The sequence below is a fragment of the Kryptolebias marmoratus genome, linkage group LG4, assembly GCF_001649575.2.
Source record: "Kryptolebias marmoratus isolate JLee-2015 linkage group LG4, ASM164957v2, whole genome shotgun sequence".
NCBI classification, from domain to species: Eukaryota; Metazoa; Chordata; class Actinopteri; order Cyprinodontiformes; family Rivulidae; genus Kryptolebias; species Kryptolebias marmoratus.
This window is the reverse complement of record NC_051433.1, coordinates 18,570,326-18,588,558: the sequence shown is the minus strand read 5'-3', so window position 1 is coordinate 18,588,558 and position 18,233 is coordinate 18,570,326. Positions and strand designations below refer to the sequence as shown.

The 18,233-nt window shown below is 38.7% G+C and overlaps 1 protein-coding gene across 1 annotated transcript in view; it reads right to left on the bottom strand.

Annotated features, from left to right (window-relative positions):
* Positions 1–658: 658 nt before the first annotated feature.
* LOC108239834 (MICOS complex subunit mic25a-like) overlaps positions 659–18,233 on the bottom strand; it is a 42,490-nt gene continuing 24,915 nt past the window's right edge. Inside the window, exons 7-8 of the mRNA XM_017422788.3 lie at positions 12,347–12,417; positions 659–857 (exon numbers count right to left, since the gene is read on the bottom strand). Of these exons, the coding sequence (XP_017278277.2) occupies positions 659–857; positions 12,347–12,417 (270 nt within the window). The remainder of the gene's footprint in view (positions 858–12,346; positions 12,418–18,233) is intronic.

Sequence of the window (18,233 nt, the reverse complement as noted above, 5' to 3'; positions counted from 1 at the left end):
TTATGAACCGAAGCTCATTTTACTCCGCATTCAGTTGACATTTCACTATCACTTTTTGTTGTTTTCTTCTCTTAAATGTTTTCGGTTTGACTGCGACTTTCATCGCCACTCCATCTTTTGAAGCTATGATTGAGTCTGAATAAGAAGTCCTTCAGCAACAAGAAAAATAGTTCCTACCTTCAAAAAAAACAGCTCATGTATTAAAACTGTACTGTAATTTCTTACGAAGCACAACCCTACTGGGTGATCCGTTGAACCAATATAAAAACACAATATAAAGATGCACTTTTTATCAACATATGAAACTGCTAAATTCATAATTTGTTGTTTTGAGCTATTTACCACTATGAAGCCGCATCGATGCATATTGCTATGTTAATAGTGCGCAATTAACTCCATTCAACTGTGTTATTTGATTGAGAAGTTAGGTAAATATTTAAAAAAGTGCAGGGTTTGGAAAATATCTGCTAAAGCATCAGCAGAGTGCAAAAAGCATTTCCTATAAGAATGAGTCATTACTTTACCATCTGACCTGAGGTGTCTGAGTAACCAAATTAGGATTCTTCGTTTATTTAATTTCCTTTAAGAGCTAAAAGGGTGGTGTTCCTTTTTTACCATTTTGTTTCACAAGCTTAATATTATTTTTTTTAGATTTGAGTCACTCACAACTGATACCCCCCGAAATTTTCTTGTATTTTCCCACCCACGTAGAGACTCTTACCTTCTTTGCTTGCTGAACACAGGTCATGAACTGTTTGGCCAGGCTGGAGCAGTGCAGGGTCTGCTGTGGGTTTTCTCTGTAACACTGGAGCACCTTGGCCTGCAGCTCACCGCACACAGGCGCAGTCGGTCGAGCCCTGGAAGCGGAGCGTGGAGAGAAAGGGTCAGCGGCGGTAAAGTTTCCAGTTGCAGCACAAGGTCGCCTCAAAATGGAGATTTTTCGACAACACGCCGATTTCTACTTTAACTGCGTTTCTTCTGCTTGTCATTTCTCTCCAGGTGTTACTGACAGCAGTGCTGTAACCTCACATAAATTGGAACAATACATTGCTCATTAATGCCCCCTGCTATTAATTAGTTGTCAGATACTAATCTCGATGTATTTAGTTTTTGCTTTTCAAAAAGCACAAAAAAGAGTGAATGTGTATTATAACCAAGCACAAAGCAAAATCAAAGGCCTTGCTACCTTTCATACCAGAGTTTTAAACTAAAATTGTCTCATGTTGAGTAATGAGAGTTACAGCCATTTTGGGAAAACCTTGAAAATAATGTTATAAACTATCAAATATTATGGGCATCATTTAAACATTAAATAAACTCCCAGAGTTTGTATTTAGACAATTTTTGCCTTTTGAGATGTAAAGCAAAGAGTGAAATAACAAACAGAGAGAGAGAGAGAGTGGTAGAAGTTAGAACTATGCTGTGTGTCTATTGGTTGGTATTTCTTTTTTAAGTAATGTCAGCTAAAAGCACCATGAAGTTTCAGGAAAATGTCAGCCAGCAACATGTTCAACAAAGCTACCTTCATGGCGGCACAGATTTATAGAAAAAAAGGACAAAGAAAGCATTTGTTTTATTAAAAAAACAAACCAAACATTGACAAAGTAGATGTTATTAATTATGGCTGAGATCACCAAATAGAAAACGGCTGACAAAGTAAAGAAGTGCGATCACTGGTTGGGTTTGAAACCATAACCAAAGAACCGCTAATAATATCTGACTCTTGTCAAAATATCACAAACAAGCAAAAGCAAGTTAAATGGAAAAACAAATAGTTTTGTGTAGTTTGTTTTTAGCTGCATTGAACAACCTAAGCTAACTTTGAGTGTTTATTGTAGACAGAGGTGAATTATGCCTCAACAAAGCAGTTTACAAGTCAATGTCAGACTTTTTTTTCTGTTATCTAACTCTCAAATACAGTACATGTGTGCTGACAGACGCACACAATTATAACCACACCTACGAAAACAGCAGCCAGATAGACATACACAAACCCTCACAACTGTAGAGAATACTAATCCTCGTGCGCTCTGTTACTCGGAGTAATTTACTTCTTTGAGGTAGCAGAACTCAGAAGTAAAGGGGGTTAGGATGTGGACAAATCTACACAAACACATACACATAAATACAGATGACACTGTCGCTCTGTCAAGTTTTCCTGATTCTACAGCTTTTTCATATATGCTATTCAGTATTCCTGTCAGTCTTTTTTTTAAACTAACACTTACAGCAAAAGAAAAAAAATGAATACTTATTTTAAAGCAAGAAAATTGCTATTCACAGTGAGTGACACTGTGAATATCTCTGTATTCATCTCAATAAATCTATTAAATTCACATTTCATGTTGGAAACCGCACCATCCGATTGAGACAAAAAAAATGGCTTTTTACAGAAAGAAATATACCCCGCTTCTCACAGACCTTTTATGAATGCTTGAGAAAAGTGATATGATCTAACGTACAGCAATGAAGTCAGGAGCTGTTAGCAGTTTTGCCGCTAGGACTTTAAAGAAGCCCAATGGTTGCATCCAAAGTCGTTCTCTAAACTCGGTTTATCAATCTGCCTTTGAATGGATTAGCATTTTTTTGTTTTTGTTTGTCGCTGCAGATGCACAGAGATCAGAGATCTGAAATGGTTATTAGAGTTCAGAGAGATATTCCTAATAACACCTGAGGTCTGAAGAAGCCACCTTTAGACTTTCTATTAAAATATAAAGTATCTTCATTGCATACTTAAGAACGACACAACAACAGTTCTAAACAATAAGTAATTCTTTTAAATGTGCCGCTGTTGTCGCTTGCCTTTTCTGATTAAATTTTGGTGAGGTCTTTACAGCAAGCTGTAAGATTCAGGGTAATTCCAACCCTTGGATACGTCAGATAAGCCAGCCAGAACTGTGACCATGGATGACACTATTGTTTAACAATTATACTGATGAACAATTGTGGCTGTATTGATCTTCCACTCAGACATTTTGTTACCAGGCTCTGGTAGTAGGAACGTCTCGCCTCATGAGGTGTTTTGCTCACAAATAAAATTCACAAAATTGCCAAGTTACTCTTTTTTTTCCCCCCCTGTCTCACTTACTGTTTTTGCCGCAACAAGTTGGCATCACAAATGGGATTCTTTGTGTGGTTCTGCACCTGGATTGAGTTACAGTACCTTCTGTTGCACAGTTTGTGTGCCCACTCAGAGTTTTGGTGAAGATAAAGTAGAAGGAAGAGTACAGTCACATCTGTGGGACCAGATGGCTTCAGTCACCTGTCTTCAATGTCAAAAGGGGTTTTCAAGCAAAAATAATCTAGTTTTAGCAGTTAAATAAATTCTCTGGTATAAAATTAGTTCTCGCAGAGGGGTAAAAGACACCCAACCTCCTTTAGCTAGATATGACAAATAAAGTCACAATTAGTCTTGAGGATTAAACAGCCTAGATTTAAAAAAAGAGAAGAACTTTCCACACACAAGACGGCACACATATCAGGATGCAGACCCTCTCTTACTGCCAATCACCTGGCAACTGTCCTTCATATCTACCATCTCAGGTATGCAACCTAACCTCTGTGCACTTCAAGCCTGACAAAGACCAGAAAAGAAGAAAACGTTTGACACATCTCTGCTCTACTGGGTTTCAGCCTCTGAGCAGGGCCTCATCACATGCTGTGAGCAGCTGTTCTGATTGGCTGAGGCACTGCGTCATTACCATTACAACTGGATTCTCCGTCAGCTGGTGCCAAACATTCAATTTCTATTAATTTAATACTTGGACAGCCAAATGGAATGAGCTTGTGGGTCAGATGTAGCTGAAAGCCACCAGTGGACACTGCTTTATTTAGACTTTTTTTGTGAGGATGAGCCTTTTTTGTTTTGTTTTCTTTACAATTTAGATTTTCCCATCAACCTTCAAAATGTGCACAGATAGAAACACAACAACTCTGTCGCTCGTTGACAGTTTTACATAAAGGAATAGTGAACTTAGGAGCTGTACACTGCAACGTCTTTCAGGCTGCATATAGAGAGCACGCAATCAGGAGAGGATAAATCAGTGTTTAATTTGATAAGGAGGTGCATGTTTTATCTTGTTAAAATAAAGACTTGATGATGACCACTTGAAATTCACAAACACACGTGCGTGCGCACGTACGTGCACACAGAGTCGTGCACAGGCCTGTATGCTTGCGTGAACTCTAACACTCAGACCTGTCTTCCTGCCATACAAGAAAGCAATTACAGAATCATGCCTCCTTCACATATGAATGAGTTTAGAAATTCCTGCCTTCACTGACAAATACACAACAAATGCATGTGTGTGTGTGTGCACATGCATGTGTGTGCATGAGTTAAACTGCACCCACAGTCAGGACGGTTGGAGAAACGTCTCTACACTGGTGTGTCTATTGTGTTAGTCCCAGTGTGTGTGGTGGTGTGTGCTTGCATGTGCAGTGGAGGGTAAAGCGACAGGATTAAACAAATCACTGGCGGGGAGAATATTCATGAAGACAGAAATGAATGCAACCTGAGAGAGAAAAAAAGACAGAATATGACAGTGATGTATTAAATGATGAATAACCCTTGCAGCTTTCCTGGATACACAGTAGCCCATAGCAACCATCACAATCTACTTTTTACCTCTCCTTCATTATAAGGTGCAGTGCCAGCAGGGGCATAGGAGGAAGTGACTGTTAGCTAAATGTTTGTCAATGTTTCCTCATTAGTCATGTAGTTGGGGCAATGAAAAAGGTATTTTCAGGGTCTGACTGCATAATACACATGGTAATGTCAATAAAAAAACGGATAAACATAGTTTCAAACATGTCTAACAAGCTGGAAACACTGATGTATTTCTTTAAGATATTATTAAATGAATTAATACTCTAAAAAAAGAAAATCCATGACTTAAAGTTGCATTATATTCAGGTTAAAAGAAGCACGATGTCTTTGTAATTATGTTATCATGTCTACTGCTGAATTAAAAATAAAGATGGGGTGGTATAAAAATCAATTGCCAGGAGTTTTGATGATTAAAATCATACGAACGGTTGATGTTTGACTTTACACTTCGACAGTGGGTTCTGAATTACTCCTTAAAATGAAAGATAAGAGCAACAATAGCCTCAAGGCATTAATCCAAACTCAGAGGGAAAAGAAAAAAAAAAACAACAATAATTCCCTTTTCTATTTAACACGAGAAACTTTCTGATAGCAGGAGTGTTTTAATAATGGAATCTGAAGCAGAAAATTGCCTCTGCTAATCTGCACCAACTGCCTCGTTTGACTGAAATTAAAGGTGAGCTCCTATTAGAAAAACATTAGTCGCCCCAGCTAGTTTGATAGCGAACCTTTGCAGGGGAAAAGAAGCAAAACAACACTCAAATTGCTTTCCGCCAGTGATGTTTTGCGGAAGATGCGCGCAGAGTTGTGGGAGAAAGATTAGGCTGAAATCGTTAGTTTCTCATTGTTTTTTGTCACACCTTGGTAGTGTGTGGCTTTTATAAAGAGAACTCAAGCTCCGAGTTGTTCCGATGCATAACACCAGGGAATAAAGCAATAAGAAGCAAAAGAAAAAGATTGAAGAGGCGTAGCATTTTATTATTCTCCACGTCTGAGATGGCATTGTTTGTGTGTATGTGTCGCGGCGCTTATTAATGTATGAGGAGGAGGATTTTGGATGCTTTAAAGCAGAAGCAAAGGCATTGTACTTTGGTTTTTAATAATAGGCTGAATGGAGAGGAAGAAAGGAGAGGATCAAAGATGTCATGGTTGGGGTGAGATCAAAAGAAACAGCAAAGCATGCATCCTGTATTGTAAGAGGCTTTGTGAAGTTTTATTAAAATGAATGCTATAACATCCATAATATATTTCAGATGGCAGAAATCCTATATACACCAATCACATGAAATCCAATCCGCTGAAGTAGTTTATAAAGAATAATATAAAGTGTCTGACATAATTCAGTAGCTATGGTATTTTTGGTAGTCATAACAATAACTTAGCCTACCTTTGCTAAGTTATGAGACAAACTCAAATCCTAAACTCACATAACTGAATGTAAAACTACCCCCAAACCCTAAAGTTGATCTCAACTTTACGGAAACACAGCTCTATCTCAAATGAGAATAACGTTCAAGAACTCCAAGCAGAGAGCTTCAGTCTTCTTACGCTGGCCGATAAAATCCCAAAAGAAGATATAATTGTAGGATAAAAATTTGTGCTCAGTTCGCCAGACTGATTGATTCTCACCAAGCGCACTTTGTGGGGACAGAAGAAGAGGAAGATTGGAAAAGGATAAGGGCGGTGTTCCATTAAAACAGGTGACAGGCAGGAACAAGATAAGAAGAACACGTGTGAATGCGATTGTGTGCGACGTCTCAGCGCTGATAGCTGTTCAATCGAGAAAACTTGCGGTTGGATAACTCTCTCATGTTTGGAAGGATCCGGGGCTGCTATCAGTGACAATCTTTGGCAACAGTTTTAATTTCAGTTTTGTGTTATTCCATTTAGGCTTTTATACAGCTAAACAGGTTTAATGTACATTCATTTAAAAGGGTCTTTTATTCAAAATCAAATTGCACAAAATCTATTTATTTGTACAATTACAGCTCATTATTTCTGAACAATAAAATACACTGTTAGCATAATAGTTCTATTTTTAACCTCTCATGGGGTGCACAGCATAATATAAAACCTACTGCATGTTTTACGGCCAGAATGAATAAGCGACAAGCATTGTTCCCTTCCCTTTTGTGGCAATTAGCCTTTAAAAAACATTTTCTTGATGCCGTATTTCTTATCAGAGGTTCCAACCCCCCACCTAAAAAGGATTCTAGGTCAAATAAATGAAATACTAATATTAATAGCATTAATTATGATCATCATCCTCCAAAACGGTGACCTAAATGCCAACCAAATCTTTATGTGTTGACAGGTAGATGTAAATAAATGAAAGTTCATCTTAATAATGTAAGGCACTGCAGGCAGATAATCCTGAACAAAAAGTGTGAAACAAAAGGCAGTGTGTTGCATAGTAGCTACAAAACTAAACTTAGCATAAAGTGAGACGCACAACAACAAAAAAACTGAAGGATCCAGCAAAGTCAAACTAAAAAGCTATGACTCTGTAAACACAGGGAGGTAATAAGTAACATACGGCAGGTGTGGTTAATAGTAAACTGAGACCTGGTGACAAATTCAGAGAAGTAGAGACAAAACAAAACACAAGCCCAAAGAACTATTTACACAAGATAACATTCATAAAACTAAACATGTAATCATTATAACACCTAAAGAACATGACACAAACAACCAAACTTAGCTTGTAAATGTTGCTTCAGTCACAGCAGACAGATGATTCCGTCTGACCATACTCCGAGTGATTTCAATGATATTTGCCTGTTCTGAATCTGAAGTAAAATAAGATCACTATATATGATTGGCTTTAGATTTAAAACCCACAGTATTACAGTCAGACCTGATAAGACTGAATACGAGTGTGTTTAGACTCAGCTGAGGTTGGTTTGTTAGAACAGCCTGGACTCAACTCTCATCCATCTAAGTGAACAAACTGCTAAATCTATGCTGTTAGCTTGAAGGGATTATTTGCGTGTTTGCTTAGACACCATCAAGATCCAGTTAAGGAGGCAGAGTGTGGCCACAGTGCAGACGAGTCGAGCCTCTGATCGCAGCTAGCAGGCAACTACTCTGAAGGGCGAAGAGATCCTTACAGTAAGCTCACCTGTCTGGTTCACTAATTGGACGTGTTACAGACACACACACAAAGACACACACGAACAAAAAAAAACAGATGAAGCAGATGAAACCAACTCTTGTGGAAAGTAGGCTTTAAACTGCAGGATGACAGCAGTCACTTTATGATGAATCTTCGAACACACATCCACCTGAGGTTCACTTAGGTTCTGTCTTTGCAAACACCTTGAGAGTAACAAGGTTTTTTAAGAGGATTAGTGGATTTCTAGATCTCAAGGTAAGCGCTGTTGCGATGCTGTGCTTCCACTATAGTAAGGTACTTTTTGGGGACTATGGGAAGTCAAGATACCCCAAGGCAAAACTAATGGATGAACTCTTCTAAACACCTCACGGCAAGTACACTACTCTCTATGTCTCCATAGGAGGATAATGTTTCCTTGAGTGTAACTTGTGCAGTGTAGGAAAGGAGAGGAAATAACCAAGGTTAACCCAGGGGGGCTTTAACACACAAGTTCAGAGGGCTTTGACACAAAGTATAGCGTGGAAACAAACAGAAAGTGCATCTGCAGAGTTTTCATCTGTTCACGCATGTCGACGTGGCTACAAGACAGAAAAAAAACAGAAGATAAAGGTTTTCTACAGTAAGTAAGTACTTCGAGAAAAAGGTTGAAACATTAAGTAAGACTCAAAAAAGTCCGTTCAGAATAAAAAAAATGACAATAACAGGTATTTACAGGCTTAAGAAAGCCACAAAAAGACACAAAAAATATATATACTTTAGCTGAATAACATGTCCTCCCTGTAACAGGGTAAACAGAATAATTACTGGTTGGTCAGTGTAGTGTGAAATGACAGCATGACCACTGCACAATGAAACACTGTCCAAATGCTGACGGAACACGATGAGCACATGACTGCCTGAATACAAAATGTGGATGTGAAGGACATAGAAAAAGGAAACGGGAGTGAAAGTTTGCGTGTTTGCAATTTGGGAAAAAAAAAAATAATTTTAAAACGTAGCACTGCATTGAGACGGGGCTGAATGCTGTTCCTTCTGCAAACATGTGCGCAGGTGATCTTTCAACTTCTTCCATACAACTACGGAAAATAGCAAATATTTGCAAATGCAACCATTTGGAGTAAAATTTGGAGCTCGGATTGTGAAGCAGCGGAATTCAATAGAGCGGGCGCTCGGAGGTGTCGGCGTCGGCGATGAGGTCACTGCTCATCACACAGTACAAAGATGCCAAAGAGACCAGGCACTTACTTTTTTCATTTCCCCTAGAACTGCACTGCAGAATGTGCTCCTGTACTTTATCTCAAAACTAGATATAAGATTTATACAGTCAGTTTTGAGACAACTTTGGACACAATGTGTATACTGTGGTGAAACAAATGCTGAACACAAAAGGAATTTTAAATCTCAAAATCTCATATTTTGGTTAAATAAAATAAAGTGTGGTTTATATTTGTTTTTTTTTTTGTATAAAAATAAATTATTTTGAGGGTGGAAGTGTTGCCGTGTGAATTTATTCCTTGGATAGTATTGATCACAGTTTTGCAAAAACACATAAAAGGCTGATTTATTCAGATAAAGGTGATTTTGTAGAGAGTTTGGCAAAACTGAAGCTTACTTTAAGAGACTACATGTCTAATATTTAAGCTTCAGGTACACTTAGCAAGCAAAGTTCACAAAGATTGTTTTTTTATTAGTTAGTCTAAAAAGATATCAATATCAGAGCAGCCACTTATATTATTACTAACACTAAATTGCAATGGTTCTGCAGAGAGACACGTGAATGTTCTATTTTCCTTTGCATGGGTTCTGTGTGAGCCTCATAAATTGTGATAGATTTAACACTGCTCGGAATGAAAAGGGGGTGGAAAAAGGCATGTGCTAATGAAACCCAAAAACTACCTGACTGAATGATAAAAAGAGGTGAGAACTAGTGTAATGGAGCAGCATAAATTTGCGGGTCTCATCCTCTGGCAGTGTCAGTGCAGCAGCAGCTAAGTGTTCACTAAAACTGATGTGCCTCCTGATAAAAGGTGAGGTCTGAACTCGCGTTTTTCCTACAGGACCAGCTTCACTTCCTGCAGAAATCACACATTTTCTTGTTTCTTGAAAAAGACTGCCACTCAAAGGGGGCCGGGTTTTTGTTTACTTATTACTATGACAACCAGGTGAGGCTACAAATACCAACACTGACTTGTATCAATATAGGAAAAGGGTGATATAGGTGTCAAAAAACAACAGATGGACTAAACATTTTTTTTGTACAAACCTTACTGGAGACCATTTGGCATTGGCAGGGGAAAACCTTCACTCCAAACACGCAAACTGACGCATCGTCATTCAAGTGATCCCAGTTAATGCCTTGTTTTATTTTTATATAAAAGTTGCTTTTTTTTTTTGCATTCAGATTCTCATTTTCTTTTCTTTTCTGGAGCTCTTTCCCTTGACCTAACTTTTAAAACATCACAAGGTTAGCAAAACTTGGTCGGAGAAGTTAATTACGTACTTACATAAAAAGAAACATTAGAAATAACATAAAATAATCACTTATGTATTCAGGAGGTTAATTAAAAAAGGAATATTAAAGCTACAAATCTTTCAATTGTTTTACCCGATTGCTTATTTATTCCGCAAACATTTACAGCCCTCGTAAAACCTTGTATTTACATAAATTCTGATGAGTAAGATTGTGAGTGCTGCTTTAAAAGACACAACTGCAAAGATTTATGGGATAGAATGATCCCCTCCTTTTATAAATAACGGTCCAATGTTTCCTGTGCAAAACAGAAGATAACAAATGAACCATTAAAGCTCCTTCCTTTAAGATTTTAAAGAATTTAACCCATAGTTTTCTATCACAAACCGGGGACGTAACGTTTCCTTTAGATGTTTTGATGAGAGAAACTCATCAGTTTTCTCCCAAAAAGGTTTGAGGGTCATCAAGGTGACTGGTTCCAAAATTCAGATGACCCTCATGGTTTGTGGTTTCCAAACACCTCGTCATTCTATGGTGAATGACATATTTGCCTTTTGTTCTTCAAATATTAGAAACATAAAAAAATAGACTTAAAGTACCTTAGAGACCTTCTTTTTCTTTCTATGTGTCTTTTGCTGTGCACAAAGAGAAAAAATAAAAAGCTGAACCTTCTGTATGAGTTCGAAGTAATTTATATGTCTACATAATGTTTTGTTTTAGCTCCTTGAAAAAAGAGACAGCATTAGGAATGATGCCTTTCAATTCATATCTTCCTCACTTGTTTTGTCATTTATTTCAGTGTAGTGTGGTACTGATGGGATATTTCAGCTAATGTCACTCTTTTAAAAAGTGGTCAATTTAAGCAATAAGTTGACTGAACAAAAATAGTGGTATTCTGATCTGTGTCTGTCAAATTATTAATGCAGTTTTTGCATACGACCGAGGCAGGAACAGGAGCAACAAAAAAATATGAAGACAGCATCATAAGACATCTGGGCACAGTGGGCTTTTTTCAGGTTGGGGACTTTTCCCTCCAGTATCCCCTGAAGTGGACATTTCAGTGGTGGAGAACCTCGGTATCATTTTGATTCAATGGCTCCAGCCATTAACGCCCAAGGGCAGACCACTGAGCTGATGCAATGCAAGAGTGGGAGAAGACAGGGCTGTCTCTGAGAGAAAACCGACTGCTGTTCGAGGGAAAATGATACTTCTCACTGGCGCTTCAACTGCCTTCAAAACTGAACGTTCAAAGCATTCTGCTGAAACCAGAAAAAAATCAAATTATATGCTAAGAATTACTGCCATAAAACTCAATGAATGACAAACCTGGACTGACTTGTGACTTACAGAGCAGAGTTGGATAAAGTGCAGTGTTTCACAGAGGGCATTGTCTGGGGGAGGTGAGCTGCCTAACTCTGACTAAAAAGGTCTTGGCACGCCTTTTTAAAAATTCATCATGTGGAGCAATCCTTAATAACAGAGGCTTTCAACATTTTTGATCATTCAAAACATAATTTTTTTTTGTTTAGAAAATATTGTTTAGGTTTGGTTAAAAAGAAAATTTGAAATCCAGCATTGGTGTGTTCAAACATTTAATTAATTTCAGAGTAAAAAAAAAACAATAATTAACTCCTTTGTTGTGACACATTTCCCGAAACTTTAACTTACCGTTTGCGTGGAGAGGACAACAGACTTCCGCAAATTTGAGAATTGTGTCACAATATTAGAATAGAAAAAAATAAGACGTGATAATAGTAAATTATCACCCAGTAACACCACAGTGTGAATAAAACTATTTAACTCGGCAGCTGCAGAAGGTGTGGGGTTCAGAATAACAGCAGATTAAAATTGTAAATAGTTTTCACACTTCCGCTTTCTGACCACATCTGCTTTCTGACAGCCGGTAAACTCATCCCACACTGTGTTTCCCTACAGAAATCGCAGAGAGAATTTCTATATAATGTGACACGATGTTTGACTTTTGCGTTTGCGAGGTTAGCAAAAAGAACACAAACCCTAACTAGGAAAGCTAACATGTGTATTTGGTTAACCGATTTCGCAAACGACAGACTCAGAAAAGCAATTAGGCGGCAGTACGTTAAATGGTTTCTTCAACAAACAATGCATATCAAAGCTAATTGGCGGTGTTTACCGTATACGAGCTTCAGTTTTAGCTGCTGCCTGGCTGTACTCTTCAGCTGTCTGCTTGTAGTTGTCAAAGTTCTGCAGGCAAAGAGACAGAGAAAGAAATAAGAGACCCCATTCAGGCTGATCTACATTAGTCATTGGGCGAGAGGCCGGGTACATCCTGGACAGGTCACCAGTCCGTCACAGGGCCACACAAACATAAACGAGACAACCATTCCTGCTCTCACTCACACCTCTAGTCACAATTTAGAGTTACCAATTAACCTAACATGCATGTTTTTGATCTAGATTATGTTAATATCATCGCGTGATCATCGTAAACAGGGCAGGCTATAACACAGTCTTCAAATCAACGTAATGAATCAAAGCTTAACAACTTGCACATCCACACATTATTGCCACAGTCGTGACTACTTCTCCTGCATTAATTCAAGCTGTAATAGGCCAGCAGTAATAAGCAAAATGCATAAAGCACCACTGGAAATGTCACATTCCATAAATTAGTGACCTTTGAGTTTCACAGCCTGCTTACAAATCTGAATATTGAAGGTCTGGTGGTACTCCATAATGTTTTATTTCATGCGAGAAAACCTGGCATTTAAATAGCAATTACAGCCCTGATGCAGCTTGTACCTAGTGGGCAAAGTCATATACAGCACACTTTTACCTGAATAATCAGCGGTCAAAGTGTTAATTGCACTGCATTGTTGACTATACTGTAGTTTGGACACATTTAAAAAGGGAAAAGTAAAATTCAAAATAAGCAGCTCAATCAGCCGATCAATATAAAGGTTTTGCAACAAAACATAAAAAGTATTTTGTCCTAAACACCCCAAAACAAAACAAAAAAAATCTCTCTATCCACCCTCTTATACGCATTCACTGCAGTAATCACCATTTTCAACCAATGACTGCAGCACTCAAGCTTTTACTTAATTATTCTCCATATTCCCAAAAGATAAGGTGATAGGAGAGGAAGATAATTGAAGTGACTGAGCAGAGAAGAGATGGATTCAAACACAAGCCTCCCCCACAATCCCTCGCCCTCGACTCCTTCGGTGCCCACGAGTCATTTTCATATCTCATTATTTTAGGCTCATTCAGCACACATTGTCATCCTGATTCGAGAGGCTGGCGTTCAAGAAGACAACTTATTGTCACAGGCATCTTTTTACCTCATCTTTTCTGCTTCTGTTTCTCAGAATGTAGTCATCTGTCCTGTTTCAGGTTATTTCGTGGTCATTAACGCAGTAAACAAAGGCCTAGCATTGAAGAGTGCAATTTAAATCAACAAGTATCAGTTCTGTTTTACTCTGGCCAACTTGTCGACATGCTCTGTGGTTAATGTAGTTCCTGAGAAATCTGCACAAACTAAAAGAAGAGGGTATTTCTGATTTCACTGCATAATTTTCTATCTGTTTCATCTTAAACTGGAGTCTAATGCTAATTCAGACAAACATTCAGGCAACAAAATTCTGATTGCCCCATTTTCTTCATTCAGCAGGGCAAATGATAACTTCACAACAAATTTAGGAGTTGTTTAAAACTTCTAGATGGCTATTCGGGAGATCAGGAAACAAATATTGTTGAAAATGTGTACAGAAACAGCTTCACTCTTCTATGGAAGTCTGGGATTTGTCCAGACATCACAAAGGCAAACAAGTGTAAGACTTTATGTTGGTCAGTTGCATTTTAAGTGTATCATATTGCATGATGCACTTAAAATGCAACTGGCCGAGTCTTCTTTTAAGACATATATGGACTTAAATATCGCATATCGACAGAGAAACATGAACGATATCACAGTGAAAACACCAAAGAATGATTGTCATGATTGTCAGTGGTAGGCATCATCTCAGCACTGTGTCTTTTAGGACAAAAATAGCTTCAGAGCTTCAAACTTCTGCTCAGATGTTTCTTTAATCTAATAAGCATAAATCACTGCCAATAAATGGTTTAATCTGACAATTAAAGAAACCAAGTTCTGGATCCACCGACATGAAAAAGGCAGTAAATCTCATTTCCTAATAGAGGGAAGTAAGATATAACTTTGGCAGGCTCTTTGGGAAAACGTGGAGCAAAGTTAGCCACATGATAGTCTTTAGCCTTTAGTCTCAGGTCAATGGCTTGACAGAGGGAAGATGTTCAGAGACTTGAAAGTCTGCTGTTGCCTTGTGGGACATTCGGCGTTTGAAAAGGCTCCTCAGAGGCTTAAACACATGGGCACCTTTGATTATGCAGGACACAGAGTGCAGAGCAGCAGTAAAAGAAGCAGCAAATTGATGCTGTGTCTTGGAAAAGGCTGAAGGGTCAGACTGTGGTTGACAGAATTCTTAAAAAAAAAAAAAAATTAACAAGCCAGGACATGCACCAGAGCTGTATAACAAAAAAAATGCTTGCTCTTTCCAGCTGCTCCCTTCTTCAGGGGTTGCCACAGCAAGCGAACCCGCATGAAAGATTCGGCAATTATTTTACACCAGATGCTCTTACTGCCACAGCCTGAGCTTGAACTTACAAGACTGCAGCACTGACCACCAAGCTACCATAGACCCCTGTATAAAAAAAAGGCTGCCGTTTCTGAAAAAAAATACAATGATTTGTAAATATTCTCTTTTACCCTTAAAATGACATGTCCTTGAGATTAACTGTGGAATCTTAAAATCTAAAAGCCTCTTTTAAATGTTACCACCTATTTGAATCTTTGACACAAACGTGGAACTTGGTGAGGGCGAGGATGTTTTGTTTCGGTGTACAAACTGAATTCAATTTTGTGTCTTTTCAGCAGAATGGACTCCAAGGAGCGGCTCCAGCTCCATTCTCATGACACCAGAAAAGAGGAGGCACTATCACTGGCATACACACTCTGAGCTCTTCCCAGTGGTTTCCACCCATAGGGACAAAAGCCCCGCGTGGAGAGACTGAAAAGGGGGGGAATGATAACCCCGCAAGGGGGAAAGCTGGGTTCTGAGGTTGCTGGAAAAGCTCATGGAGGGGATTAGTGTGGGTGCATGTGTGCTGTGTTTGTGCATAATCTTGCATACATGCAGGTGTGTGACCAAATCTGTGTTTGCACGCGAGTCGGTGCTCAGATGATCCTTGCATGCACACTTGTCTGAACACCCTCGAGAAGCTTGTGGACTGAGATGGGCTGATGTCAGGATTTTAAGGGAGGGGTTGTTTCACGTTGCACGCTTGGACAAAGGCGGATTAATTTTTCTTTCTAAAGAAAAAGCCGACAAAAAAAAAAGGGGGGGGGGGATTAAAAGAGGTGAATTTTAAACTAAGACTTGTTTACAAAGTCACAGGGTGTGTTGCCAGAGGAAGAAAGATATACTCCACCTGTACATTGCAGAGAGATTAGGAAAGCATCCAAAAATAAATGAGAGAGAGGGTGGGGACTGACAGAGGGGAGATTTAGAGGATGTGCTGGTATGTTCAGTATTTGCTATCTTTTGGAGTTGTTTTTTTGTGTGTGTGTGTGTTTGTCTGTCTGAGTTTATGGAAAACTGAAAATGCTAAAGTTGTGCAGTGGATTGGTCACTGCATAATAATTGCTTCTAAAATGACAGGCTGCACACAAACCTGCCACAATAATCACACATTTACACATACACCCACACGCACAGGCTGTTTTCACATTTGTGTCGGTGCTGAACTCAAACCGACGTTCACATCCTTTGGCCAAACATAACCGTCTATTATCATCATTTATCCCTTGGGCAAAATGGACACTGGTGCATGGATGTATGTGTGTATTATGTGTGCTTTTACACAGGTAATCAAATACACACACACACACACAGGCTCACAGAATTTTTTAGCTTTAGGCCAAATAGAAATATTGATTCAAAGGAAATGCAAAAGTTATCTGTTCATTTTCCTTTTAATTTGTGATTTTACCTTTGTCTTAGATATTTGTCTCAGATTAAGGGCATTGCATTATTAAGTAAAATTGTCTGTGTGCACGTCTGTAGGTACGAAAGTGCTCTGAACCCTGAGACTAGCAGCAGAATGAAAGCAGAGACAAATACCTAGGCAACTTATCCTTGGAAACGAGGCCAAGAAAAACAATGGCAAGCTTAAAGGGATAGTTTAGATCTGTTGAAATGGGGTTCTGTGAAAAAGGTTATGAAAAATTAATTTCTCACCTGTGTGATGATAATGTCTGTTTACTTCATGCTCTGCTTTGCCGTGCCACTAATCATTCCTCATTCAGCTCACCTGTGACTCCTCCCTGATTACCTCTCCCACACCTGGCCCACGCCCTTTATATTCTCCTCCTCTCCAGCACTCCAGGGCCAGATTATTGAATGCAGTAATGCCAGTAGTTTTCCAGCAATCTCTGACTGACCTCCTGTGCCTCGACCTTGTTCTCGTTCCTCGGACTTTCCCCTACACCTTGCCTTTGTCGGACCTCTGCTGGACTACGGATATCTGGACCTCAACCCTTACCAGTCTCACAGACCTGGATATTTCCCCCTTGGTTACGTCTCTTGCTCTCTGCCCTCCCGGTTACAACCATTACCTGTCCGACTCTGAGTTTGGTTTTGCTCCTGTGACCTACCTGGTGAGAACGCCGAGCCTAGCCAAGCAGTTTAGTCAGAAACAAACTTTATTTCTCCAAACTGAGGTTGTTCAAGGGGCTATCTACAACAGGTAAGATATTAATTGCTCATAACCTTCCCACAGAACCCCACTTTAAAAATCTGGGTAATCTGTTAATTAAAGATATGACTGAATCAAAAACAGTTTTTGTTTGGATTGATGTATATGACCCGTGTCGGTGACCACTCAAATTTTAAGTGAGCATTTATTTCAGACTAACAATAAAAATGGGAGAATAAAAGGGAGAAAGATAGGTGAGGAAAATGGGAGAGATGGCATGAAAGGAATGCTGGATGAATAAAATGCTAGACTGCAAAATGAAGGAAAAGAAGGCAGAAGATGGTCGCTGCCACAGGACAGAAAGTCTATTTAATGCACACTTCATATAGACTTTTTTTTATCTCACCCACTCAGTCCCTTTCTTTTTTACTCCCTCATCCACATGCAGGTCAGCTGTGAGAAAGCGAAAGGTGAAAAAGAAAAAAAAAAAAAAAAAATATATATATATATATATATATATATATATATATATATATATAAGGGACTGTGGCGGTAAGTGGGGAAAGATAGAGCATCCTGCACTCTTCTGCCAATCAGCCTCTTCTGTCAAGCACTGCGGCGTGTGCTGCTTGTTGCGAGTCAAGCAGGAACCCTTCCGTTTAACTTGGTTATGTAAAAGGTTTTCACCGAGGCCTAAAGGAGGCGAGTGCCACAGACTAGATAAGGTCCCCTGTCTACCTGATGGGCCCTGCTGCAGGGAGGAATAGATGGAGTGGAAGGGTGAGATGGGGACCCAAAGAGTCTCCACTAAATACTTAAGGAGATGGCTGTGGGTGTAAACAAAGATACAGAGGATGGGTCGGGGAAGTGGAACATGGTGGGAAACGATGTGTCTGTATTTCTGTTACAATTTAATGGCTTTAACTTCACTATAAAATGTGTGTGTGTATATATATATATATATATATATATATATATATATATATATATATATATATATATATATATAGATTTTACACAATGCACAAAATTACCACTGGAATAACACCAAGATAAGGGAAGCTGAGGGAGAATTTCTTTAAGCATCCAATGAACTGCTTTTATTTTGAAAAAGGGCATAATGATGAAAAGCTAAATATACAGGTGCTGGTCATAAAATTAGAATATCATGAAAAAGTAGATTGATTTCAGTAATTCCATTTAAAAAGTGAAACTTGTATATTATATTCATACATTACATACAAACTCATATATTTCAAATGTTTATTTCGTTTAATTTTGATGAT